The sequence below is a fragment of the Trachinotus anak genome, unplaced genomic scaffold, assembly GCF_046630095.1.
Source record: "Trachinotus anak isolate AG129_WGS33_773 ecotype Australia unplaced genomic scaffold, CSIRO_AGI_Tana_v1 ptg000019l, whole genome shotgun sequence".
In the NCBI taxonomy this organism is placed as follows: domain Eukaryota; kingdom Metazoa; phylum Chordata; class Actinopteri; order Carangiformes; family Carangidae; genus Trachinotus; species Trachinotus anak.
The window spans coordinates 24529988-24556458 of NW_027273870.1; the positions used below are offsets into that span (position 1 = coordinate 24529988).

The 26471-nt window shown below is 42.4% G+C and overlaps 1 protein-coding gene across 8 annotated transcripts; it reads left to right on the forward strand.

Annotated features, from left to right (window-relative positions):
• Positions 1 to 2: 2 nt before the first annotated feature.
• On the forward strand, positions 3 to 26221 carry ttyh3b (tweety family member 3b). 8 transcript variants are annotated; one of them, XM_071503381.1, is made up of 15 exons: positions 3 to 731; positions 1817 to 2002; positions 9212 to 9408; positions 14264 to 14375; positions 14506 to 14726; positions 15175 to 15270; positions 15422 to 15494; positions 15630 to 15705; positions 16672 to 16727; positions 16933 to 17025; positions 17246 to 17338; positions 17464 to 17600; positions 19522 to 19695; positions 21189 to 21264; positions 23095 to 26221. In XM_071503381.1, the coding sequence occupies exons 2-15, from the start codon at positions 1877 to 1879 to the stop codon at positions 23227 to 23229; spliced, it is 1665 nt and encodes a 554-aa protein (XP_071359482.1). In that variant the 5' UTR covers positions 3 to 731; positions 1817 to 1876; the 3' UTR covers positions 23230 to 26221. The 8 variants fall into 8 exon arrangements, with proteins under 8 accessions (XP_071359482.1, XP_071359483.1, XP_071359481.1 ...); XM_071503382.1 differs by having other exon boundaries at positions 3 to 726; XM_071503380.1 differs by having other exon boundaries at positions 4 to 496.
• The last annotated feature ends 250 nt before the right edge of the window (positions 26222 to 26471 follow it).

Here is a 26471-nt window from a genome sequence, read left to right on the forward strand (position 1 = left end):
TAAACACCGTGTTTGCTTCACGCTCCGACAACATCATCCAATTGAAGAGCCGCGGCGCTCAACGCACTGAGCCGACGGTCATCGTGGGAACAGCGCCGACGAGCACCCGTCATGGTTTAGGAGAAAGACAACCACGGTATCGTCAAGTTTTGTTTAAAAAAAAAAAAAGATACTGGATTGCTGGTCAACGAGTTTAACCCCTTAACCTCCCGTAGCATTGTTGTTGACGGGTAAGGTACCGTAAACGGGAAGGCGTCTCGGTGAAATGTGAGCGGCCCGGCTCCGTGACCGTTATTCCTGTGTTTTCAATGCGGTTGGGACCGCAGCCGACTCGCCCGTTGCAGCTAGCTAGGTACGGCCGCGTTGATGCAGCAGCGCACGGCTGTGGGGTTCAAATCCACCACCGGATCTGGGAAGACAATAGGTGAAATATACGCCGGCCTGGACCCCCGAGACTACACAAAACGAGAGTCTGCATCCGCTTGGGCTTCGCTGGGTAAGTCGTAAACACGGTTCCTATCTCTCAGCACACGGGCTTTGATGTCCGCAGACACGGAGCCCTGAAGCCCGCTTCCTGGCTTTTCTCCTCCTCGTTGCCTTGACGACTCCGTGAGACTGCGGTAGTTTTAACGGACAAAGCGGGATGAAGCTAGCTAATCCGGGTTTCTGCTAACATTTTATCGACTCGACGTGAAAGACACAACAAGGCTCGCAGCAGGAATTTGAGTTGAGTGAGTTGACCTGCATGTGTTTGTACAGTAAATTCAGTTTAATGGAGAGAGTCGTGCCTGTGTGTCCGGTTTGATGTAACGGCCATTTCGCCGTTTATCTCACGGAGCTCCGTCCCTTTATAGCAGGGGCGTAAATCGGGTGATGCGAGGTAGCTGTCAGCCATGCTATTGTCATGTCATAATTCATGTACAGTATGTCTAAATACAGTATGACCTCATCGGTTTAATATTTGCTTACAGCGGGCTATTAAAAAAAACAAAACAAAACACGTTTTAGGACATAAGCTTCCCTCTATTCGATATTAAAAGGTTTATTGGTGATAAGAACGGGAATGGGAAGCGAGCTGTTTATGACATTAATATACTGGCCGCGATTATCATGATAGAGACACATCACAAGGCAGTAAACCACAATACACCGGGGACTCTAAAGGAAAACAGCCTTTAAATGCCAAAATAATCAAAGCCATTCAGTTCGTCATGAAGCACACAGTTTGACAAAGATAACTGAAATGAATGCAGTATGTCATATTGCAGTATTTTTAGCCCTTTTAACCACACACTCCACAGCAGCATGTGCAGGAATGTCATTGATAGGTAAGGACATGCACCTAGTGAAGAAGGGATGCCCTGTTTTTCACAACTGAAGTCTATTCATTTGATGCAAATCTGAAATAATAAGCAAATTGTCTTGTGAAATTTACTAAACAGTAATACCTAAAGTGGTTTCCTAACTAATGGCAAGGGGATGTATCCAATACTTTGGCATGTTAATGCTGATTGACATGTTTGTTCCACCCTGTTTGTGACTAATAACTGATAACTCATTACAAGGCTTTAATAATGTCAATCATCAGTAATTACTTGATTGACTGAAGCAGGTTTTGAGGGTTCGGTGGTAGACAATATTAGCAGTACGGACTGTGGATACTGTACCTTCATCTTGCTTAATATGTTTGGTAAAAAAAACTACATCAATACTTGTTGTTTCCCAGCTTTGCCACAGCCACATCAGGAGGTGTGAATTACACATGAAGTCATTTTTGTGCCCAGTTAACTTGCAGCGGTCGTGACTTTCTTTACAGTGTCTGTGTGAGGAATCGGGTTATTGAGGGAAGCGACAGGCGGCAGGTAGCTGCATCAGAATGGCAGCTGTAGTGAACTACTCCCCACCTTGGTGGGTGAACCTACTGCACCGGTTGCCTCATTTCAACATCGAATTCCAGCTGGTGAGCAGTGACTTCAGACCAGAGGACTCTGAGTACCAGAAGGTAAGACAAGTGGGGGAATAATTACCTCCCACTCAGAATTCATCATCCCCTTCATCATGAAGTCTCACCTTATCATCCTACCTCCTGCCATCTACCCACACTGTAATTTCATAGCAGAGTGGCCAAGTAGTGACTGAGGCTGTCCTGCAACCAGAGTTGTGGGTTCCCTCCCTGCATCGATCAATGCTGTGTGAGTGTGTGTGTGAGTGAGTGAGTGTGAGACACACAGAGATGCGTCCTTGATCAATGCACTGACCCTTTACCTGCTCCATTGTTGTTATTAGTCGATTAGTCAGGTGATTCCCAACCTGGGGGTCACTAGCCATAACAGTTGAAATATAAATCTGAAGGGTTGTGAGGTTATTAGTAAGATTGGTAAGAAAAAAACAAAACATTTCTTCTACACCAAATAATGTTGTTTTTTTTTTTCATATTTTTGCCTTTCATTTTGAAAGGATTCATAAAACTGTTAAAATGAGGCGGTTTCCAAGGGAACGTCACCCTTTAGATGAAATACTTGCAGCTCATAGAACATAGACCTGCAAGCTGTGATTAGGTTTAGTGAGTAGGCACCTGCCTACCTCTGAAAGGTCACAAAACAAAAAGTGTGGGTACTAATGGATTACTCAACAGACAAAACACTAACAATTCTGATAATCGATGAACAGTTTAAATGATTTATGAAACTGAAAGGTCAAATGTGGTCTAGTTCTAGTTTCTTGATTGTGAGGATTTGCTGCTTAAATATTGTTGTTAATTCAAAATCTAGGGGCTCTGGATTTTTAGCTGTATAAAACAAGACATTTGAGGACAACATCTTGGGAACTTGTGGTGGGGATGTATTATTATATTCTGACATTTTATTGGATAAACAGTTCATTAATTGAAAAAATAATCTGGGAGGAAAAACAATCATTAGCATAAGTTAAAAGCAGAAAACTAATTCCAGTCTGTCTTCGATAAAACACTCTCTGAGTCGGCAGCACTGCCTTAGAGAGCAGCTCCATCCAAGAGGGGCTTTGGCCCAGTTTTGCTACATTTCATTAGAATCCACAAACAAGGTGACTTCCAGGTCTCTGCAGCAGAAAAGACAGTCTTCGGAGCCTGCATGAAGCCAAGACACATCATTAAGAGTCCTACATTTCATGCGCTGCAGTCACCGCTCGACATAGTTTGCTGACATGTATGGGGAGTGGAGGGAGGGCGTGCAAGTTCAAGAGCTGAGCGTGGGAAGGCACCCACGGCCATGAACAAGAGAGGGAGATGAGAACTGGAGAGAGAAGCAGGAGAGAGGAGGAGGAGGAGGAGGAGTGAGAAAGATAAAAAGAGACTGATTGGAGGCGAGAGGAGAGAGAGAAGGCTCGATGAGCCATGGGAGGTGCTTCTAAATTGCCAAATAGCCACTTCCTGCGAGCTATTCAATGTTTAACTAAGGGCTTTTGTGTGTGTGTGTGTGTCAGTGTGTGTGACCACTGGAATTTTAAGGACCTCTTTTTAGACTAATTACATCCTGACATATTTCAGCAGACGGTGCTGTTTCTATGTCACTGATCATTCTGCACCATGATCATATGTTTTTTTGCACGATATTTGTACGTACAGTTGTGCATATCATATGTGCTGTATTGTATTTATGTCATATACTGTATGTTCAGTTTCTGTGTCAGTGCGTATTTAGCACTTAGTGTTGTTTGTTGAGGTGAGGTCACAGATCTCCCTCAGGGGTTGTGTGTGTGCGAGTGAATATAGGGGTTCTATTCAGGGTGAAATCATTAATTCTGGCTAGACGAGGGGGAGGGAGAGGGCGAGATAGAGGGTGAGAAGAACAAGAAGAAGGGGGCTGAATTGGGTTGGGGGAGGGAGGGAGTGAGGGGGGAGGGAAGGGGGGAGAGAGTGGGAAGGGGAGGGCTGTAGACTGTTGTGAAAGAATGCTCTCTTTCTTTCTTTCACTCTTTCACTGAAGCCTGTCTTTAGATTGGCTCAGTGTATCTGTCTCAAAGGCTTTCATGCATCCACTCATCCAGCTGAGAAACACACAAACACACACACACACAAACAAGGTCCTACACAGTGTCCTTCAGTGCACTGAGTCCGTCACCACACCGCAACGTTACACACACACACACACACACACACACACACACACGCACGCACTCTCTCACACAATAGAGAGAGATTCTTCTGTGTAGTGTTTTTCTTTCTGATGTGATTTGGCTCAGGTTCATTTGTATTCAGCTCTTGAGCTCTGAAGCTGCTCAAAACTTTATTCTCACACAATCTCACTCACTCACTCACTCACTCACTCACTCACTCACTCACTCACTCACTTACTCATGGAGTGTTTCTCTTAAACAAACAAACTGTTTAGTATTCATTCACTGGAGCAGTTGGTCTCTGATGACTTTGACTTTACTGGGGATGCTGACTCTGTGGCTTTTTGCAAGAAAACTGTTCTACTTTTTTTTCCTGAAGAGCTGAAATCGGAGCTCTTATCCTGAGGTTCTGCAAGGCATTGGAATAGCATGTGTGCCTATCCTTATGTGTGTGTGTTTTTGTGTGTGTGTGTGTGTGTTCATCTGTTTGTATTGCGGTAGAATCGCAGAGTCAGCTACCAGCCACAGTTTAACAGCTGCAGAACATTACAGAGGAATCATGTGACCTGTAATAACACACACATATTCCCAGCTGTGGAAAGTAAGTCAGTAATTGGTATTTCTTGAATAGCTTGCTACAGTTTGCACAGTGGAAGACATTATCTCATGGTATTTTGAAAAGGATCAGAGAGGACAAAAGGTGCCACTCTTGAATCTTTATTTGTGTTTAAAGATAGAGTCTTTGTTTGAATACAGAGCTTGCCGTTAGAGTTTTGGTTGCACTTTGACCCAGTAGTACAGGTGAATATAAGCTGGATGAACTCGAGGTCAGTCAGCGCCTCCGGAGAGAAGTTGAGAGGGTAGCAGGCAAGGCCAGGCTACAGAGTAACACACAGGCAGGGAGAGTGCAAGGACAGCCCGCTGAAGTGGAAGTGATTGATCCTGTCAGCTCAATCATACACACACACACAGGCGTGCACATACACACACTTAAACGGACAGATTGAAAGTAGATCACTGTGCCTGGGTGTTTAACATTTAGCCCCTCCTCCAGCCTGCAAGCTGATCTCTGAGCATAGATGCACGCACACACACACACACACACACACACAAACACACACAAGCAGACGCACACACGGAAATCTAAGTACATACACACATGCACAGCCAAGCTCACCATGCTTATTAGTAGCTAATTGATCCACTCTTAATCTGCTCTGATGGTTTGTCAGCCTGACCGTTAATCTAGTGGCCATCTACACTGTGGGAGGAGAGTGAGGTGGCTGCAGAGACCTCGGCCACAGTCAGATTATACATTTTAACATTAAGACCATACACCAATAGTCCTGGATCAGTTTTTATACTTCATATGAGATGATTAGTTGAGTAGATAATTAGTTTACTAATTTTTGATTATCAATTAAAAGTTTAAATTAAATAGTCAAGTAAAAATGCTCAACATGCCGTGGTTGCAAGCATTGGCTGTGTGTTTTTGTTTTATATCATTGCATACTGAGTGCTTTTGGGTTTTGGACTAAAAACGAGTCATTTGAAGAGATCACCTTGGGCTTTTTGAAATTGTGTTGGGGATTTTGCATTATTTTTAACAGTTATTCCATTAATTAAAAAAAGTTTTAATTAGGGGACTGAATGGTTTTTGAGGCTGGAACCAATGATTATTTTCATTATTGGGAAGTCTGCTGATTATTTTCTCGATAATCCATTTTTTCATAGAATGTGGAAAAAAATGCACATTAAAATTTTTGGAGCCCAAGGTTATTTATCCAAATTGCTTTGTTTTATGAAGTTTACATGACCAAAATAAAGCAGTCTTCACATGTGAGATTCTGGAGCATGATTTCTAAGTGATACGCCATGAAAACATCCCTTGTTATATACTGTAGTGTGAAGTTTCATTCTCATTCTGCAATGCTTAATGCATGTTACTATATGGTATTAAGCCCTAATGTTGATTTTAAAGTCACAAGAGATCAAACAATGCATTAGTGGAGCGCAGTCTGTCTTTACCTCATCACAATGTCTCTATCACCCGCTAAGCTTCTAGATAATAACAGAGGATAATACCAGAGACTACGAATCTGCAGAGCTTAGCTCCCCCTTCTCTCCCATCATGACCCCCTCCCTCCCCCCCACCATCCTCCACTCATCTTCTTTAACCTGTTGGAGAAAAGCAGTTAGGGAAAAAGCAATCAACTCATTTCCTCTGGCTCAGCCATAGCTTGCCAACTGCTCTCCCACCAGAAAGTAAGAATGTGGAAACAAAAGAAACACAGAATTATTGATACATAAATGCACAGAATTCCTGACTGATATTTGTCCAAGTTGAAAGTTACTTTGTAATAGTGTAGAGCTTCAATGACTTTATAATATTCAAACCAACATTGTCACCACCATCCAAGGACTGTAATTATTTTCAATGGATTATAATGCTTAAAATTAATATCTCCTACCTGTAGGCTCAAATGTAAAGACCTCAGAAAATATAGTTGTATTGATGCTTTTAATAGGGACTGAGACTTGCGGTTAGAGTCCTATTTAAAAATTAGCACTCCGCTCTCCCTTTGTATGTCATATTAGACAACTGCATGTCACTTCCTGTCATGTATCGTAATGTGTCCTATAGTGATCTAGCTTAGTGACCCACTAGCCTTGCTGGATTGGCTGAAGCCCTCCAGATATGATACATTACCCTTTGTTGGCCTAGTTATACATGTGCCACAGGTCACAGTTAATGCTGACCTTATTGGGCTGCATTGTTTTTCAATGAGCAAGAGATTTGTGTCTCCGGAGACAAGTTAGTGACAGCATATCAGCTGGCTCTTGTGTGACTGCTCAGTGTGAACAGTTATGTCTGTTTAGGAATTTCCCAGGAAAAACAGTATCAAGACCACAGGGAACAGAAGAATATTTCACATAAACAATAAATCACATTTTGCACCAACAATCTAAAGACTTAATGGGGATCACAGTGTTTTTAGTGATCTCCACTTTGATCCAGATTAAAATAGCTAATACAGCTATTTTACAGATCGTCATGGCATTTTGCACAGACTAGGGATGTGCGGTTCGGCTCTAATGAAATCCAAATCCTCATGCATTCATAAATCATCCACCCGCCTGGTATAATTATTTTCCCAAATTTAGAGACCTGCATCCGATCCCACATTGCCATTATTTGTCAGTAGGATATTATACATGGGATATGGTGATATAACACTGATGTTTTAAACAAACAAACATTTATTTAAAGTATAAGTTGTCATATTTTGTTAAAATGAAAATGGCATCAGGTATTTGTACAATAGCCTGAACACGGTCTGACATTTAAATTCTGAATGTCACCACTACTCCCAGAACACAAACAGTTTAAAGACCCTCTCCGAAGAAAATCAAGTTTTTAACCTTGTTAACATGTTCATATGATGTTTTTCAAAGAAAACATTTCATGAGGAAAATAAAAACAGATTCAGACAGCCAGGGATTTATACGTAACATTTAAGGAACCAGTCCTGTCAACTTTTGGGGACAATGGCATTTCTCTTAAAGAACCACTGTGTACAGTCTCACAGATCTGCTAGCATGACTGTGGACTCTCAAAAACGCCCAAAAAAAACCATGGGTTTACCAACTGCTTTGGTTCGTAACCGTAATAATGTCTGCATAAGCAGTTGTATATGTCTGTGGGTTGGGACCAGTTCAGTTTAATTTTGTATCCTTGTTTATTTGAATAAATAAAAATAAATGAATAAATAAAATAGAATTAAAAAAAATTTATTTTTCCCATCTTGTTAATCATCTTGTCACCCTGTCTTATGTTTGGAACCGCTCCATTGACAATTAAGCTTCACGTTGCCAATATCCCATTATTGATGTATTTTAAGAAAAAACATTTTTAATTCATGTTTGAATATAATGTCTATTTTGACACGTATATGCTCATTCAATACATGTGCATGTTTACAGTAGAGGTGCATAAATTGCTGCAGGGTGAGGAAACTGCTGGCTGGCAGTGAGGAAAGAATGAGGTCAGTAGAAAAATCGGCTGTTTAGAAGTCTTGGAAGCCAGGAAGCCTGTGAGTATCTTGGAGGAGGAGTCAGACTGTGTTATCATCTACAGAGGACTCCCCTGAATTACAATGTTGCTGTATCTGAATGAGCACAACCGTGGCTGGATTCCTTAGTCTAAAGTGGTCTTGCAGGTGGAGGTTTGGTTTACCAGAAACATGCCTTTGTCTCTGCATGGTCCAGCAGTAGAATGACTTTTCCAGACAACTCCAGAGGGGAAAGAAAAGCTAACATTGCAGTGTGCGTGTGTGATAAAAAAAGATTTCATCCGTTCCAGGCAAATTGCTGTAACAGCCCTCGTCCCTGTCTTTGTACATTTCTCCCTTTTTAGTGTTCAGTTCAGTCATCTTCTTTCACATCTTCTTTCTGTTCTGTCTTTCCAGCCTGTCTCTTTTTTTGTTCCAAATTTACACCCCCCCACACTTCTCCGTCTGTCTGCCCCCACCACCCCTTCCTTCTTTTACACTTCAAAGCTTTTAGAAGGTATGTGATCTGTGTGGTGGGTCTCTAGCGCACACAGCTCCCCAACAGCATCTCTTCCGCTCACACTGTGGAGGTGTGCGTGTTTGATGGTGTGCAAATGTGTTTTTCGTGGTATCCATCAAACGCCCATTGAACAGCCACGATTTTCTAATCTCAAATAGCTGGAGAGAGAAGTACAAAGTGTGTGTGTGTGTGTGTGTGTGTGTGTGTGTGTGTGTGTGTGTGTGTGTGTGTGTGTGTGTGTGTGTGTGTGTGTGTGTATATGTATGTGTATCTGTCTACACAGGAAAATCTAAATCATGTGGTCTCTCTATGTATCTGGTTTCTGCTCATATCAGCTAATTCGCTTCCTGTATCCTTAACCCACTTCCCAAATTGTCCCTTTCTCTGTGATAAGGAAACTATCAAACATGATACATTTGTGTACTGAATGGATCAAACATAAAGTTTGACTGAAAGAGTTTATAAATAAACATAAACTGTATCATGAAATCATACATTTCTTGCTGCCACTAACTGTTTCTTTCTCACGCTCTCTTCTCTTTAGTCTGTTTTGCTGCTCGGCGCTGTGGCGCTGGTATGTTTGGGCCTGGACCTCCTCTTTCTTCTCTTCTACTCCTTCTGGCTTTGCTGCCGGCGACGCAAGAGTGATGAATCCTCACACTCCCATACGCACTCTCAGCAGCCTAGTGCTGACTGCTGCTGTACGGCCTGGTGCGTCATCATCGCCACACTCGTCTGCAGGTGAGAGGTTATTCCCATAAGAGTGACACCTTCATACCGCATGCTATCAGATTTGTTTTATTGAAGGGGATATTCTTTTTTTCTGATGGCAAACATGGTTTCTTGCAGAAAGCATGTGGCGCTGGTGGTGCTGATTGTAAAGCTAGGAGCTTCAGCCATTGTTGTGTTTAACATTACAAGAGGTTATAAGACCCCTTCAGAGCAGCGCAACTTCCTCAGGGCAGCCTTGATGCTACAACGACTCACTATCAGAACGTGACGAGACTGTCCAACCAGACCGAGGGTTAGCTGGTTAGCGCACTAACTTCATTAGAAGAAAAGGTGTGATAGAAATAGAAGCGAAGCAAGAGCTAAGATATTGCTCTCTATCACTGAAGACAGCTCTTGGCGAGTAAACAAATGTAATGCAAATGTTGGCTATGTAGCAATAGCAAAACTTACAAATAGCTCCTTTCAGGATACTTGAGTGAGTAAGAGTTGATATAGTTAATCATCCTACACGTTTAAAGGAATTGCCCAGTAGCCTTAAGTGGGGACTAACTTCTCTCTAGGGATTTACAGGGGAGGGTTTCCACTGATTTTCTGGCTCTGCATACCACAGCCTGTTGGGGTGCAGCTGTACTGAGAATGCCCTAAGACGGCACAGGACAGACACTATGTCTCAGTCACACAGTTAGCCATACTAACTGGTATTGTAAATGTCCTGGGTAGTATAAATAGTTATATTTCCTTCCACCAACTTTATGCACATTTTTAATCTGCACATTAAAAACTCTTCCAGAAATGCAAAGTGTCAATATCAGAAAGCTTTATGATTGGCTGAGGTTGAAAAGTTGGCATGTCAAAAAAGAGATGATGTGATTGATGTCACAGTACAGTGCCTGTTTATGCTTCTTCTACCTCAATGATTTATCTGTTACATGCTTCCACTTCACCAGCAAGCCATGGAAATAGAAGCTAAAACAGTGACGAAGATAGGGATCTACATGTGTAGTAACTGCAGTGTCCCAAGTTTGAGTCTAGACAGGGTCCAGTGTCACATGTCACCCCCCTCTCTATCACCATAGCAGCTGATTAAAGACTGAAGAGTGAAGGTGGATTACAGCAGACAAATGTGTGCCTGTGAAGAAAGGCACAAATGCCATCTGAACTTGTTGTAGTGCGCTGATTCACGTGTCTTTTGCAGAAATTTCAGAAATGTGTTTATCTTGTCTGCCAGACTTACTGTACACTGTGTATTGCACTTGTGGTATATTCAATATGCTCTTCTGTGAACTTGGAGAGAAGAAGGGATAAATAAACAGAAGTAGGGGGAGGGCAGTCTGATGAAACCCTTTAAAGACAAACATACCATTGTTATCTAAAAATTCCCATCAAGCATAAAACATGGCCACTTCTCTCACCTCTTTCAAAGTTGATATTTTGGAGATATAAGGTTTTCAGTCAACAGCAGCCATATGTGCATTATGACTGCACATTCCACCAGTCAAGCTCACTCAGTCTTGTTTAAGCCTGAAAGCCCATGTGGTGTAACAGGGAGCCAGCCAGGTGGTTACAGTCCTCTGTTTGTGTTTATCTGACTCTGAAGGTTGTGTGTAGACACTGAGGTCTTTGACCTAAGTGACCCAGCTGCAGTGTGGAGTGTATTTTAACCACAGAGACTGAGCTGTGTGGACTCTGCTCTTCTGATGCACATTCAGACATACTGTACAAACTGTTCCTCTTTCCTTTACCCTCTCATCCCTTTTCTCCTTCCCCTCCTCTGACTTTTTCCTCATCCTCCTTCCCCTTTTCTTCATCTCCGTCAGTCCCCCTCCGTTATTTATTATTTCTCTCTCTGTTCGGCCTTCTTCCTGGCCTAGAAAGGTTGCTATGGAGACAGAAGCGAATTTGATGCAGAGACTAGAAATGAATTATACAGTCAGGGGGAGCTATGTATCTTTCTCTCTCTCTCTCTCTCTCTCTCTCTCTCTCTTTCTGTGTGTGTGTGTGTGTGTGTTCGCGTGACTCAGTGCTGAGGAGTGTTTTTGCAGGCTTTAATATTTTATGATTAGCTATAATATTTCTTTTTGAATATTTGATATGGATCAGAGCATGTGCATACACATTGTGTGTGCTTTTGTGTGTTCTTTTGTGTGTGCTTTTGTGTGCGCTTTTGAGTGTGCATGTTATTCTTTGTCCACAATTTAATATGACATCATATCTTATTTTTGGCATAACACCAACTACACGTGGACTTCCTCCATTTGTGTGCAGATGCAGTGTGTTTAGATAGAAGCTGCATCTTGTATCAGGCTGTTTACTGTTGTTTTTTTTTTATTCTCATTGTCTTTGGGTTTTACATTGTTGGCCACAAATAATTTATTTTAAGATGTCACATTGTGCATGTTTGTCTATTTTATAGACAGACTGATAGGCAGATTATTATTAATCATTAAAAAAGATTGAGAGATTATTTATAACAAAAATTTATGGGGACACATCAATACTGATACAGTTCCCTTCATTCAGTGTGTCTACCAATGCACAGTACTGATGTGATTCCAGTGCTCTCTTTGCCAAAATTTTATAAACTATATCTCACATTGCTTAGGACTCATTGCAATCATATTTATGTGAGGTAACGTGAGGCCAGGAATGCTGTTGTTCTAAAAACTGACTCTGCAGCAGGTTGTCACTGAATAAAACTGACACCTGTAACACAGAATTTTATCATCACATTGACACAGAAACTGTGTTTAAAATGATAATTTTTAAGATTTCTGTCCTGGTTGATTTGGTGATATAATCAAATGGTAGTTTTGATAATAGTAGAATGTGTATCGGTTATGATGATACCCAGTCCACTAATGAATGTCATTATGGGTGCCAGTCCAGATTGGATTAGTGTATTTCTAAAAATAATCATTGGTTGCCACCCTTCTCTAATATTACTTTACACTGCGCATAATAACTTCTCATTGTGTTTGGCGATTGGTAGTGGGATTAGGTGTCTGTATGTAGCCTCACTTCGTGTACATGTAAGTTTATTTATTCTGGATTCATTCAGTTTGTTTTGGACTTGAACTCATCGTGAACCCACTTTTGCCTGAATACAACATTTACTATCTCATCAACTGAGCTGGGTTCATTTTAGTTTAGCTTTATGATGTCAGTACATTTCAGCTGAAAATGGACTGAAGCAGAGACTAAAGCTGCGTTCTGTCCCTCTGAGTTACCATCATTCAGAACAGGTTGCTGTTGCTCAAAGGCAAAATGATGTCGCACTAATGTATGTGCGTTTTCCTTTGTGGGGGCTTTTTATCAGAGCTAAGCTGGCCAGTGTTTGCTATCATCTATTTGACTTCTGAACTTCTGTCTCGCTGCAGCGTCTCATTTATGTCTCATGTCCTAAGCTGTTGGTTAATAAAGTCATGAAATCCCTTGATAGGAGCAGCAGGTATTAAACCAGCGAGAACAGTCATAGAGAGAGGAGGACAGAGTGGAAGAGGGATGAAGGAAAGAGGAGAGAGAAAGCAGTGGGAGAGGGAATGGGTAGTTAAGGAGAAGAAGGGATGGGTAAACGGGAGTGGAGGGAGATGATTTCCTCTTAAAACTGAGATGACATGGAGGATAGAGTAAAATGGTGGGAGGCAGGGATGGGTGGGGAAACGGACTGGTGAAAGAGAAGATATTTACATCAACATACAGAGCACATTAATGTGTCTTCATGACTGCATTCATCCTTATTCTCTTGTCAAGCCTGTTTCCCTCTGTATTTGTTATTTTATGTTACATAAAGTCCATCATAAAGCACTGAAACACAATGTGTATTTACACAAACGCACACACACACACACACACACACACACACACACACACACACACACACACACACACACACACACACACACACACACACACACACACACACCATTGTGTGTAACACTGGGCTACTCAACACGGGGCTACTCAGGATCTAATGGGCTAGAATGAATTGCCTTAACAATGGCCATAAATTTCCCTCTACAAATCTGTCTGGCGTTAGTGTGCAGACAGACATCATGAATGCAAAGAGCACAGTCATACACACACATGCACACATGCACACATACAGTACACAAAGGGAAAGGAGGGGGCTGCTCGAGCTTTACAGGGTGGATGGGAAAATAAAAGCGTAGTGGGGAGGGGGTATGTGAGGAAAAAGGGTTAGATGTGACAAAATAGGGATTTCTGCGGTGGTGGTGGTGGTGGTGGTGGGTAGTTGGGTGGGTGGGTGGGCGAAAGGTTGGTTTGTGGTGTGAACACAGTGAACATAGGACTGAGGTTTGGAAGAGAGGGAGCTGTGGCCAGGAACCTAAGATAAGCATGTGTCATGTGTGAATGTCAGTACAGAGCTGCAGAGGGACCATATTATGTGCAGTCTGGTGACCCAATTATTGTGTAGACTTTGTGTGTGTGTGTGTGTGTGTGTGTGTGTGTGTGTGTGTGTGTGTGTGTGTGTGTGTGTGTGTGTGTGTGTGCGTGTGTGTGAGAGAGAGAGAATCATTCCTGGTAGTCCTATGCTTGCCCGAGGCCCAAGGGTGACACCAAAGCAAATAACTAAGAGCTTAGTGCTGCCTGTTGCTGGTTAACAGAGGAACTGCACTGAAAAACTTAATTGATTTTGCTGCAGTTTGTGTGTGTGTGTGTGTGTGTGTGTGTGTGTGTGTGTGTGTGTGTGTGTGTGTGTGTGTGTGTGTGTGTGTGTGTGTGTGTGTGTGAGAAAAAGAGTAAAAGAGGACATGGTTCACCCATATTGATGAATTCGATGTTATCCAATGGTTGAACTAGTCTTTGTGTTAACACTTGGCGCTTCCTGTTTTCTGCCTCCCAGCGCTGGCATCGCTGTAGGATTCTATGGAAACGGAGAGTCGAGTGATGGAGCCAGTCGTTTGGCGTACTCCCTCCGTCATGCCAACCGCACCGTATCTGGGGTGGAGAAACTGGTCAGTAATATCTACTGTGTTCTTTGACTTAAAAAAAAAAATCCTCAAAATTACCTCATAAACCAATTTAAAAAAATAATCAAAATGTGACTGACGCCAGTTGTTATTTTTGGTTTATGTCTGAGTCCAGGTGTCTGACAGCGCCCTCGCCTTAAACCAGACAGTGGAGGAGAGCCTGGTCCAGTTGGAGACAGCCTTCCAGGAGCAGACAGACTACGTGTCCATCGTCCAAAAGCTGCAGGGCCAGCTGGACGAGCTGGTGAGGCTGATGGTGGATGTCCCCTTCTGGTCCAATACTGATATTTCCCTGGAGGATCTGGCCCGCAAGACAGAGGCCTTTGACTTTTACAGGTCAGTACTAAGAAGTACTGTTATGTGTCTCATGCATTTCAGCTATTTTCTGCATCAAATTGAAAACTGGTCTTACATTCTCTCTGTCATGCAGTCTATTGAAATAACCCTGCATGTAAAAACCATTACAAACAACCACTCTGGTTGTCAACCAACCATGGCTTTAATTCTGAAATATAGAAATCCCAGTGAATGAACAAACGGCAAACTTCTGTTATATACTGTTGTGATCTGAGTCCAAACTTTTAACATCAATTTATTAGTGATCTGATTGTGACCCTGGTATATTTGAAATGTCTGTAGTCATGTATGTTAAAGGATTCATTTGCTCAGTCTCCAAAGATGAGCACCATCTCCTTCGAGGCCATGTTCTGCCTCTGTGTTGTCCGTTGAAATCCTTGTCATGGAGAAGTGTATGAGACACTGTGGTGAATTTGTATATTTACAGGTGGTTGGGGTACCTGGGCCTGCTGCTGTTTGATGTACTCATTTGTCTTCTGGTGCTCTTTGGCCTGATACGCAACTCTAGAGGCACTCTGATTGGGTACGTTACTTCACATCATACCCCAAATGTTGCTTCTGTTTGACAGGTGAAATCCTGCTGAGACTCAGTGTCAGTGTGTGTGTGGGAGCTGTGTAATACAGGGTATGTCGGTATCTTGACTTAATAAATATGCATTTGTTTTGTCCTTCAGAGTGTGTCTGCTGGGGGTTCTGACTCTGATAATCAGCTGGGGGTCTCTTGGCCTGGAACTGGCTGTTGCTGCTGTAAGTGTAACCATGGCAACATCGCCGAGCTCTCTGGCTCTGCAATGATGTAATCTCTACCCACTGCTCGAGCGAGTGTGTTCAAAGAGGATGGTACTGTAGCCTGATGTGTCATGTGTGCTTACCCTCTTACAGTCCGCCAGTGACTTCTGCGTTTCCCCAGATACCTACATCACCAGGGTAACCAAGGAAAACGCTGTCATCAACCAAGGTATGCAGACAAGAAAATACAGGGCCGGTCAACTGGTAGCAGCCATTTTTAAGGTTTTTCTGCTATAAATCAGTAGTTTAAGCCAAGGGTCATTCTCTCTTTTCAGATAGTTTTTTTATTTGAATATTTTAGAGGCCTGAAGAGATAAAACAATCCATCATTTCATAAGAAAAAGCAAAGATTGTGTTATTGTTTATCTTGACCCATGCGGATGAGGAGGCTCCCTACTGCTTAGGAAGAATGCAGCAAATTCTGATCTGTGAATAGTGTTCTCAGTTCATAAATGGTTAAGTGATGTAGGGAGGAATAGGAGGAGATTGTTCATTGCACTGTTATATAGATGCTCTAGGTTGACAAATAAGCAGAAACATCCAGAATAGACTCCAGTTTTCACACTGACAGTTGAATCTCACCCTGACATGTTGCTTCTATTTTAAGAAACAAGTGTGTGCGTTTATGTGTGTGTATGAGTGAGTGCATCCAAGGGGATTGTGTTTGATTGACACTCTGGTATCTTAAAAGCTCTTACTCTCTCTCTGCTGACTGCAATGCATCAGCAACCCTGCACACTCCCCACTCTCTCTCTTCCTCCTGCTTGTCCCAGATGTAAAAAGAAAAAAAAATATTCAGAGCACATTTTTGCTTTTTCACTTTGGATCATTATCTGATTTGTTCTCCCTCTTCATCCGTTTATATCCCTCTTTACTTCTCAATTGCTCCCTTTCTTCCTCTCCCTCCCTCACTTTCCTCTTTGCACTCATCTAATGAGTTCTATTGTCTGTCAGTTGTTTCCGCTCTGTCTGTCTGCTGTAGAGCACAGATGTTGCCTCTGTAACACACATAAAAACACACACATACACACATAATTATGCTTGAGTGTTACTGCTGTCACACTTCTATGGACACATACTGCTCGTCTTTTCATTAAACTGTATATTTTAAATGCATGTATTATTATATTCCCAGATATCCTGCAGTATTACCTGAGGTGCAGCTCTGGCCAAATTAACCCCTTCCAGCAGGTAACTTCACCGTCCTCAGTCGTGTTGAAGTTACTGTTCCTTTGGTCAAACAACTCAATTGCTTGTAAACTGTAGAATTTATTTCCTTTGTTCACCTTTTTCAGGTGATTTACCTGCTTCAGCCTGTAAAAGGATGTGATAACCAAGAGATACATTTGTTTGTCTTTTTGTTTGTGTGTCTTGTGTGTCTCTGTATGTTTTGTAGAGGCTGTCCGGGAGTCACAAAGCATTGGTGGAGATGCAGGATGATGTGGCAGAGCTACTGAGATCAGCAACACGTGATTATGCCAACACCAAGGTGCGTGCGCTTGTGTGTGCAATGATCTGTGGGTCTTTCTTTTCATGCATGAGTGGATTTGCGTTAGCTGGGAGCGTGATGAAAGTGGCATTTACAAAAGTGTCAGCACACGTGTTTATCTGGCGTGTGTGTGTGTGTGTGTGTGTGAGTATGTGGATGTACATGAAGGCGGATGTCTATATTTGAGCATGAACGTGTAACCTTTGCTCTGCGTGTGCAGGGGAGTCTCGAGCAAATCCAGTCTGTGCTGAATTCCACGGAGGTTGGTCTTCACCAGCTGACTGCTCTGGTTGACTGTCGCAGCCTACACATGGTGAGTCACTTTGTTGTGTTAGGAGATGAGAGAAGTCCTCAAATCCCAGATCTTCCTTAACAACTGACTTCTCTCCTCTCCTCTCCTCTCCTCTCCTCTCCTCTCCTCTCCTCTCTCCTCTGTAGGACTATGTTCAAGCATTAACAGGCCTGTGTTATGATGGAGTTGAGGGTCTCATCTACCTGGTTCTCTTCTCCTTTGTCACTGCTCTGATGTTCTCCTCCATTGTGTGCAGTGTGCCACATACCTGGCCTGGCAAGAGGTAACACACACGCACACACAGTCTCTCTCACACGAACACAAGCTACACACAAGCCTTTACAGCCCTGAATTAGCCTCTCCAGCTAATCTGTACACTAACAGCTAACATGTTACTAGCTCTAACTTCTTACTTGTCTTACTGAATTCAGCTGATGGACTTGAAAACAGGGGAAAGACCCATACAGAATCTACTCGGTGCCCATGCATGTCATACTTTAAGTGTGTTTGCCTCCTGAGCTGTTGTATCCTTCTGTACGTCTTTCCTGCTTGTCTTTGCATCCATCAAGTTTTCTCTGCAAGTTTTGTTGTTTATTTTATTGTTTGCCGTTAGCACTGCCAGTCTGGCTGATTGTTTGTTTCTATGTTTGTACATCTCTCTCATTTTCTTTTCTCCACCGTGGACTTGGAGCACCAGTGTTGTGTTAGATTGTGTATCACTACGTTGTTTTTTTTTTTTTTCCTATGCCCCACTTCTTCCTTCTGTTCCTTCCCTTCCTCCTCTCTCCCTGTCCTGATTTGGAAATGCTTTGGGCTTCAGCGAATGATGATGGACATTGAGGAAACTTGACGACCCTTTGGTCCGATAAACGGCCCTTTCAAATAGTCATTCAAACAAGCAAATAAGTCTGTGGTTAAAATCAGCGCAAAGAACTCTAGACTATACATCATACTATACGTGATGGGTGAATGATTTGAATTATCAATCACAGCTGTGCCATAATAGTGGTGTTTTGTGCTTGTTGGTGGGTGTGAATTACCAGCAATGCTACCGTATGGCTCGGCGGGTGTAAAACAAAATTCCATTATGTCCCTGAATTAAGCAAGAATGACTGCTCAACGGATTGGTTGCTTTTTTAGGCTGACTGTGCTGCAGCTGCTGAGTCTTTTTGATGGGCTGCACAGTTTAACTCCATTTTGGTTGAAAGAGTGAAACGCCTCCATCTGGTGGCCAATCAGGGTAGTAACATCTCCTCTACCTTTTTGTCTCTGTTAACACAGGGCCCTGCTAAAATATTCTTCATCCGGCTCCCTCCCTCTTTGAAACATTTCCAGCCTGATGTGACTTTGTTAGTATGAGAGCAGTTGGTATAGACTGCCATAAAAACAGCAAAGAAGGGAAAAAAAATAGTCTTAATGGTCAGGTCCACATATGCACATGTATATATGTATTTTGTGATTGATCATATATTGTTGAACCCAGTACAATTCTGTAGCCAGAGATCCAACTTCCAAATCAGCACATATCTTATTTGATGCCTCATTCTGTTACGTTGCTGGCCGTTTTACATTTTTGACCATTTTATGTCTGAAAATGGTTTGCCCAAACCAGCCATATTATCTCCTTTTTTCCTGACGTTTTTGCTTTAATTTCCATGTAGCACTCAGAGATGCATGAATTTTATCCAAGAAAATGGATTCTTGACATTTGACTCTGTTTTGGCAATTTGAAATGGACAGTAAACACCAGAAATCCTCTGTGTCAATGGAGGATGACTGCATGAAGAAAATGACTGCATGTTTCTGCGTATTAAGAGAACTTTGAGAATATCGAAGAGTCTTCTATCTTAATACAGTTGAATATTATGTGACCACACACAGCAACAAAAAAAAACAGCTCCACACTTTGAGCCGTGTAGTAATATTAGAGACCCTACTGTACTTGCTGTGGACCTGTATTGTAGATGAATGCTACCCCGTGTTCCTTTTCTTCTTATTCAGCTGCTTTGGGGCTGAAGGCATGGTCTTAACCAGTCTTTTGTATCAGGGGACTCCTCATAGCACAAGAACGCCTTCCCCTCACCTAACCTCCTCTTCAACCACTTGTTTACACTCTGTTGTCTCTCTCGGATCTCCCTCCCCTCTACCTTCTCCCCTCCTATCCATCATGCCCTCTCGTGCCCTGCCCTTACGCTGAATTGAAGGACGGATGAGGAAGACGGAGAGGACGAGTCGGGCGCCTCACGGGGCGGTGTGCACGATAACCTGTACCGCGTTCACATGCCCAGTCTCTACAGCTGTGGCTCCAGCTACGGTAGCGAAGCTAGCCTGCCCGCTACAGCCCACACTGTCAGCAATGCCCCCGTCACTGAATACATGTGAGTTAGCACCCACCGCTAGCTAGAGGCTAGCAGGATCAATACACTGCCTGCTGTAGGTAGCTGATGCTTGCCCCCTGTGACCCAGATTAGCAGCATAGCAACGCTCACTGCCTGTAATATAAGTTAGAATAGCTAGTGTTTTGCTATGTATGGCTCGCATGTCCTTTGTGACACACTGTCAGAAATCTTTGTCACGTAATGAGTTACAGCCCTTCACTAGCTTTCCCTTTGAAGCTGATAGAAAATTAGATGCTTGCTGTATCAGCCAGCCTGCCTGTTTCAGCCCACAGTGTTAGCAAAAACCTGATTTAAAAAAGTCAATTCAGATTTGCACTCGCCACAGCACAAGTTAATAATTACACCCTGCTTGCTACGTGTCACAGTTTGGCACAGGACTGCAATTGCTTGCTCTGAATACATTAAAAAAAAAACAGAAGTGAACTAAGCACATCTTTAGTCTGCCACTGCTTGCTTCTGTTTCAGCTGTGCGCTAATCAAGGATAATATGGTAAAGAACTGTAACTTTTAAAATAAGAAAATTAAAAAGTGAAATAGCTCAGTTGTCTGTATTCTGAAAGTCATATATTATTTTGAGTTTTGGGACCATTAAAGGACCATGTCTGTCATGTTTTGGGCCATTGACAAATCCTGTGTATGTAAGAATAGTGATGACTATATTCCAAAGCAGGCATCTACATTTTTCGTTGTCATGTTTGTGGAACAAGACTCAGCTGTCAGCAGCAACACTATCAGCTGCCAAAGGACCAGATTTACATAACTCAAGGAAATCAGTTCAGTAACTTACATAGACAGTTAATGAATGTGTGTTGACTTATGTTTGTTTATATCAAACCACCTAGGTAAAAACGGGAGTATTTCAGGTACTGTTTTCTGTGTTAGAACTTTGTATTAACAAGATGAACCATATTTGTTAGTGTTTTTCAGACATTCATAATATCGACCCAAGGTTTGTAGGTCTGTGACTATCAACATCAGTGATCAGATGCACTGTCGTATTTAAAATAAAGATAAAAGAAGTAGCCCTAACTTGGCTTTATACTAAATTGTGCTTACGAAGGACATTTGAAGCTCTATAAATTAATATTTTTGAAACCAAATAGCTGAAATTTTAGAATACAAATGACCAAAATATGCTTTTTATTTAAAAATTGTGTGCCAACAGCCAGTTACCTTTAGACCCCCACAGTGATAAAGCAGGATTTTACTGAGCATGTCTCTCATTGTGAGGCTCAATGTTTTTTTTGTGCATTGTTAAGAAAGAATGTTAACTATGTTGGACTGTGGCAGAGGTGTTTAACCCCTGGCTATAAGGTACCAGGCTTAAGTCCCTGACTTGTAATTACTACTGAGGCCATTTGTCAGAGGCCATTTGTCAGAGGGTCATTAAGTTGTAATCAGGAGCAGACCACAACAGCTCAACACCAGTGGCAGGGTGACCACATGCAGTAACCTCTTATTCTATAATGCAGGAGCCAGAACGCAAACTTTCAGAACCCTCGGTGTGAGAACACCCCCCTGATTGGCAGGGAGTCCCCTCCACCCTCTGTAAGTGCACACTTTCTAGAACACACTCTCCCTCCACTATCTTCCAATACCCACAGTGCTGCTGGGAAATACTCAAAACCACAGAACCCACAGAAATGGCATTTTGTAATTTCAGGATGAAATGAAGGAAGCATGGTGTTGACAAATGTACTTGTATCTTATTTATGACTTAAAGCACATGCTAGTGTGGATATTGGAAGGTAGTGCCCTATCCCCACACCACTGCAAGTGTCCTCTGTGCTAAAACTAGAGCGTGATAATGGATCGCCCTCATGAAGGTCATTTTGGCAGCCTGGGAATACCTGGAGGTTTTCAAAGAAGCCTGTTGATCTGCAGTTGGATCTGCACTTGCATCAAAAGAGAAGCTTGACTCTTTTGATAAGTGTAATTGTTGGGTCAGTCTAAAACATGGTAGTTACAAAGTTGTTCTCTATTTCTGATGTAAAACGTCTGGTTGGTTTCACTGTGGCCGTCAGTGAAGCGTGAGAGGACTTGCAGATCATGAAACAACAGATTTTTTTTTTTGTCGGGGGTTGAGAGAACCTCAAACACTTTCAGAGTATTTCTTAATATTTAGTGCTGTAGTGTATGAAGCTCTTTCTTCAATACAAAAAGACAGCAGTCTGCCAGGCTTGCAGGTGTCTGAATTGCACCTTGTTTTAACAGGTTGACTATTCTGGCTTTGACAAGATGCTGCTGAGCCTGTAGTTGTGGATGTTGCTCCATACACCATCAACTGTACACATTTGGGGCTACAACACCGTTGACTGACAAAATTTAGTCAACACATGTAGCATTATTCATGACTTCTGCACACCTTCTAGGATTCATGTCTTGCTCCATGCCACCTGGTCATAACCTGCAGTGAAGCTGAAAACTTTTCGACAGTTCAGCCCTTGAGTAAACTTGAGCCCAAACCTCTAAAATTCCTGCTCCCCCTCCCCCCTATTCCCACAGTGTGTCTATGTGTGCATTCTCTGGTCGAGGTGTGTGTGTCCTCTGTTTCTGTGCCCCCCCTCACTCCTTCACCATTTAACAGTCACAGGAGCACATGTTTCCCACCTCCACCGCTGAACTGTAGCAGCCACCCAAATGGCCACGATTCATCATTCTTAGGCAGGGCTGTCGACCGGGCCGGCGTCCTGTGCAGAACTGCTCTCCTGTTGTCTGCAGTGATGTGGAAACCACAGACCTCCAACTGTAACTAGCTAGCCGCTCACACGAGACCACTAACTCATACCAGGCTAACCTACTACATCAGAACTAGAGCACTAACTACAATCCACTGACAAAAATAAACCACATCTGCTAATTTACAATAACATCATCCAGACGTAATCAGCTGTTATATAATGAATGACTGTTGTAATCAAACACCCCCGGCTGTCCAAATGACTGGTCAAAGTACTTCTGCTGTACCTGTGTGTTCGTGTTTGCCTCACATGTTGTCACCCTTTCTATCTATCTATCTATCTATCTATCTATCTATCTATCTATCTATCTATCTATCTATCTATCTATCTATCTGTGAAACCATATAGATCGCTTGATCTAATGTACATTACTTAACTGTGAGACAATTTCTACAGTTCTTTTTACTTTTTTATTCTTCAGTCTAAATAATGGTTGATCATAATCCGTCCATCTTTTTCCTTTTTCTTCTTGTCTTGTTTGTCCTCTCTTTCCCTCTCGCTTCTCATCGTTTCCCGCTCTTATCTCAAATTGTCCCTCTGGTTGTGTCCCTTCCCCACATCCTCGTCTCTCCTTCCTCTGTCACCCAACTGTCTTCACTCTTCAATCTTTTTCCTCACTGTCTTCCAATCTCTTCAGTACACCTCCAGTATGAGAGCAAAGTACCTGGCCACCAACCGACCAGACCAGAACCGACGCTCCGTTCCAAACGACCAACTGGACCCGGCTAGCCGGCCTCACCCTGCTGCCCGACCGCAATCCTCAGTCCACTAGATACCAGAGCCGCATCAGTCCACCCCAGTACTGCCTGAATCCAGTTCTCACAGCCAATAGCGACACCCAACACAGCGCTCACCAGAGCTCAACCAGAGCTGAGCGCTTAAAGCACCAACCGGACCCCAGGTTGTCAAGGTCCACTGAGTTTCACCATCACCAGTTCACCAGAAACAACACAGCAAGCCAGAACTCATCAACCAAGCACCTCAGTAAAGGACTGCACTTTGAAGGTCAACTTATACTCCTCACCCACAACTGTCCAGTCAAAGCCCATCCTAAAAGATCACGACTTCTACTACCACATCCCGAGCTGCTCATTCCACCACTACTGTGACGGACCAGCCCACATACCCACAATGCACAGCAACTAAAGCCTCGCCTCCGTCGCCACAGTTTCTTCTTCTACTCTCCAAATATCTCCTCCTCCTCCTCCTCCACTGGGATCTGTACACTGCCCCCCAGTGGAAACAGCTACGCCACTCTAACCGTTCAACCCCCTGACACCTCTCTTCAGATCGCACACTCACACAGAGACAAGCACAGACATGCAAACACACACACACACTCACACACACACACACACACACACACACTGTACAGAGCTGTAAATAGTGAACATGTGCTTTATTCTGATTTCATGAAAAGTCGACTGTTGAATCATTACTGGTAACGTGGTGTGATGCGTGTTTATCATGGAAATTTTTGCTGTATCTCTAATACAAACACACGCGCACACACACGCACACAAAAATAGGCGGATAGTTTAACACTCATCTGTATAAACAATAAGCCAGTGAATCAGAAAGCCATGTTTAGATAGAAACTCTCACGCCACATCCATATTCTCTCCTTAGCTTAACATTGTCGTCTAACTAAGACTTGAATAGTGAACTCAAGAAGTTTGTCCACGTCTCTCTCCGTACTTGTTTACGTGCACATACACTATGCGCGTGAGTTAATGCATTCTTGAATATGAGCCAGGAATCCGGTTGTGGAATAACTGCTTTCAAGCCTTTGGGAAATGGAGCGAGAGACAAGGGACATAAGAAGGCTCAACCTGTGCCAAAAAACTATAATATAACAATGAGGGATGCCTGATTCTGTCTTCTTCTCTTACTGCCTCCAGATGTGGGAATGTTCTCCCCGTGGCTGTAAATAAAAAGGGAACAGGAAAGACATTTGAAAAGACAGATTATTGTGACTACACATTTGCCAGGTGCTATGTAAGCCAGTCAGGGTCCCAGAAGACGATCAGCACTGAGACGGGACGGAAAATGTTTTGTTATTATAATGTTTTGTTTTCGTTCGGGGATGTGATCAGGAATATAAACAGCAGAGAAAAAAAAGAACGGCTTTCCATCATTAGCGAATGGAGGCTGTGTCGCAAAACCTGAAAAAAATCATGTCCCTGACAAATAATGTTACGTAAGTGTTTCAGAATAAAGGTCAGTGGGTGTTTTTTTATGTTTTATTATAAGCTGACATTCAGGATGTAATACTGTGACCAACTGTAGTATTCTGTTTCTTCTTCTTCTATACTGTTGTTTCTTTCTTCCTGTGCTTTTATTTTGTTAGCTGGTGACCTTGGATTGACCTTCAACGACCAGTAGTGAGTCTTTTTTTTTTTTTTTTTTTTTTTTTTTTTTTTTTGAAACCCACAAGCACAAATTCTCTTCAAGGTGACTTTGCGAGATGGAGAAGTAAAACACACTGCCTGGAAGACTGCCAGTGGGTTTTCCTCCTGCTCTGAAACTCTGTGTACAGTGTATAAAAACTGTAGTCGTGAACCTGTGTGTGTGACATCACTGCAGTGTGATTGGCTATCGCTCTATCTCAGTGTTACTGTGTGTAAGTTCAGTGATCAGTGTGTCTGACTGGCTGCAAGCAAGGGCCAGCCTATCTAGCCTGAGTCATTTCTACACAAACGCTGCATATGCCCTCATACACACACACACATGTTAACACACACACACACACACACACACACACACACACTGTACAGACACATACATATTCAATGAACACTGCAGTATCATATAAAATCCATCTTTCCCTACTTTTGTCCTGTTTACATCTAGAGCTGTAGTAACTGCACGCCCTCCCACAGCTGTGACATCGCACTGATAACCATTTGCATTATGGGTGATGTAGTAGGTAGTAGCTGCATTTCAGAGAAGCCTGGAATCTTGTAGTTAGTTGAGTGAGCAGAGCCCTAACTTTCAAACACCTGTCAGCCACCATTCCTGTACAGCATTTTAATATTTTATTATTAATTAATGACCACTTCTCGTATTAGCGAGACAATCTTACATGTGTGATTTTACTAGAAAGAAAATGTCCATGTTATGGTAACAATGCTACCTATGGTCTAGTACTTTACAGTGTTTTTTGCACCATTGATGCAAACAATGTTAAGATCTGTGGGACTAGTCACTGATTAATGGCCTTTCATAATGTTTTTAAACTCTTACAACACTCTTCATATCACAACATGTTTTTCTTTTTTATTTTTCTCTGTCTTGTAAAAATCAAAGTTTAAAGATAAAACAATAGCTAGCTGTTTTGTAGGAGAATAAAGGCAAGAGCAGCGTTTTTCCTCTCTTATTAATGGTGAATGACTCTCTGTCTTGCAATGTTTTAATAAAACTATTCCAGTGTAGTCTGCATACCTGACTTAAAGCTGTATTTGAATTCCTGTGCAATGCGTTCTGGGATTTACCTGACCTGGTATAGAATGATTTGTTGAAAAAAAAAAGAAGAGCCCTGCTCATGTTCAAAAGTCAGCAATGTGTGTGTATGTGTGGTATTTACAGGATTTCAAATACACCTCTGCACAGATGTGACAGACGAGCAATGTTTTCTATGGCTGTTTTTATTTTCTGATGGTTTAACTAAGATATTAATGATGTACATGTCAAAACTGTGGTAATGATATCATTCAGCCTGGAATAAATGTTTTAAAAAAAGAAATTAAAGCAACTTTAACGTACTGATCAAGACTGTGCCTTCTTTTTAACCACCTTGATTGAGCAGATCAGAAGCACAAAACACAAGCTGACCGTAAGTCGTCGAGGACTCGGTCAGGCCAATGGTGTCTGTAGTCAGAAACCGTTTCCTGTTCGAAAACTAGAATTAAAAAAACTGAAATATAAAGCTGTGTGGGTTTTATAGCCGCTTCATTTTGTACCCTTGTTGTAACCCACTTTACTACCTTACAGACTCAGCTTCCATCATTTGTA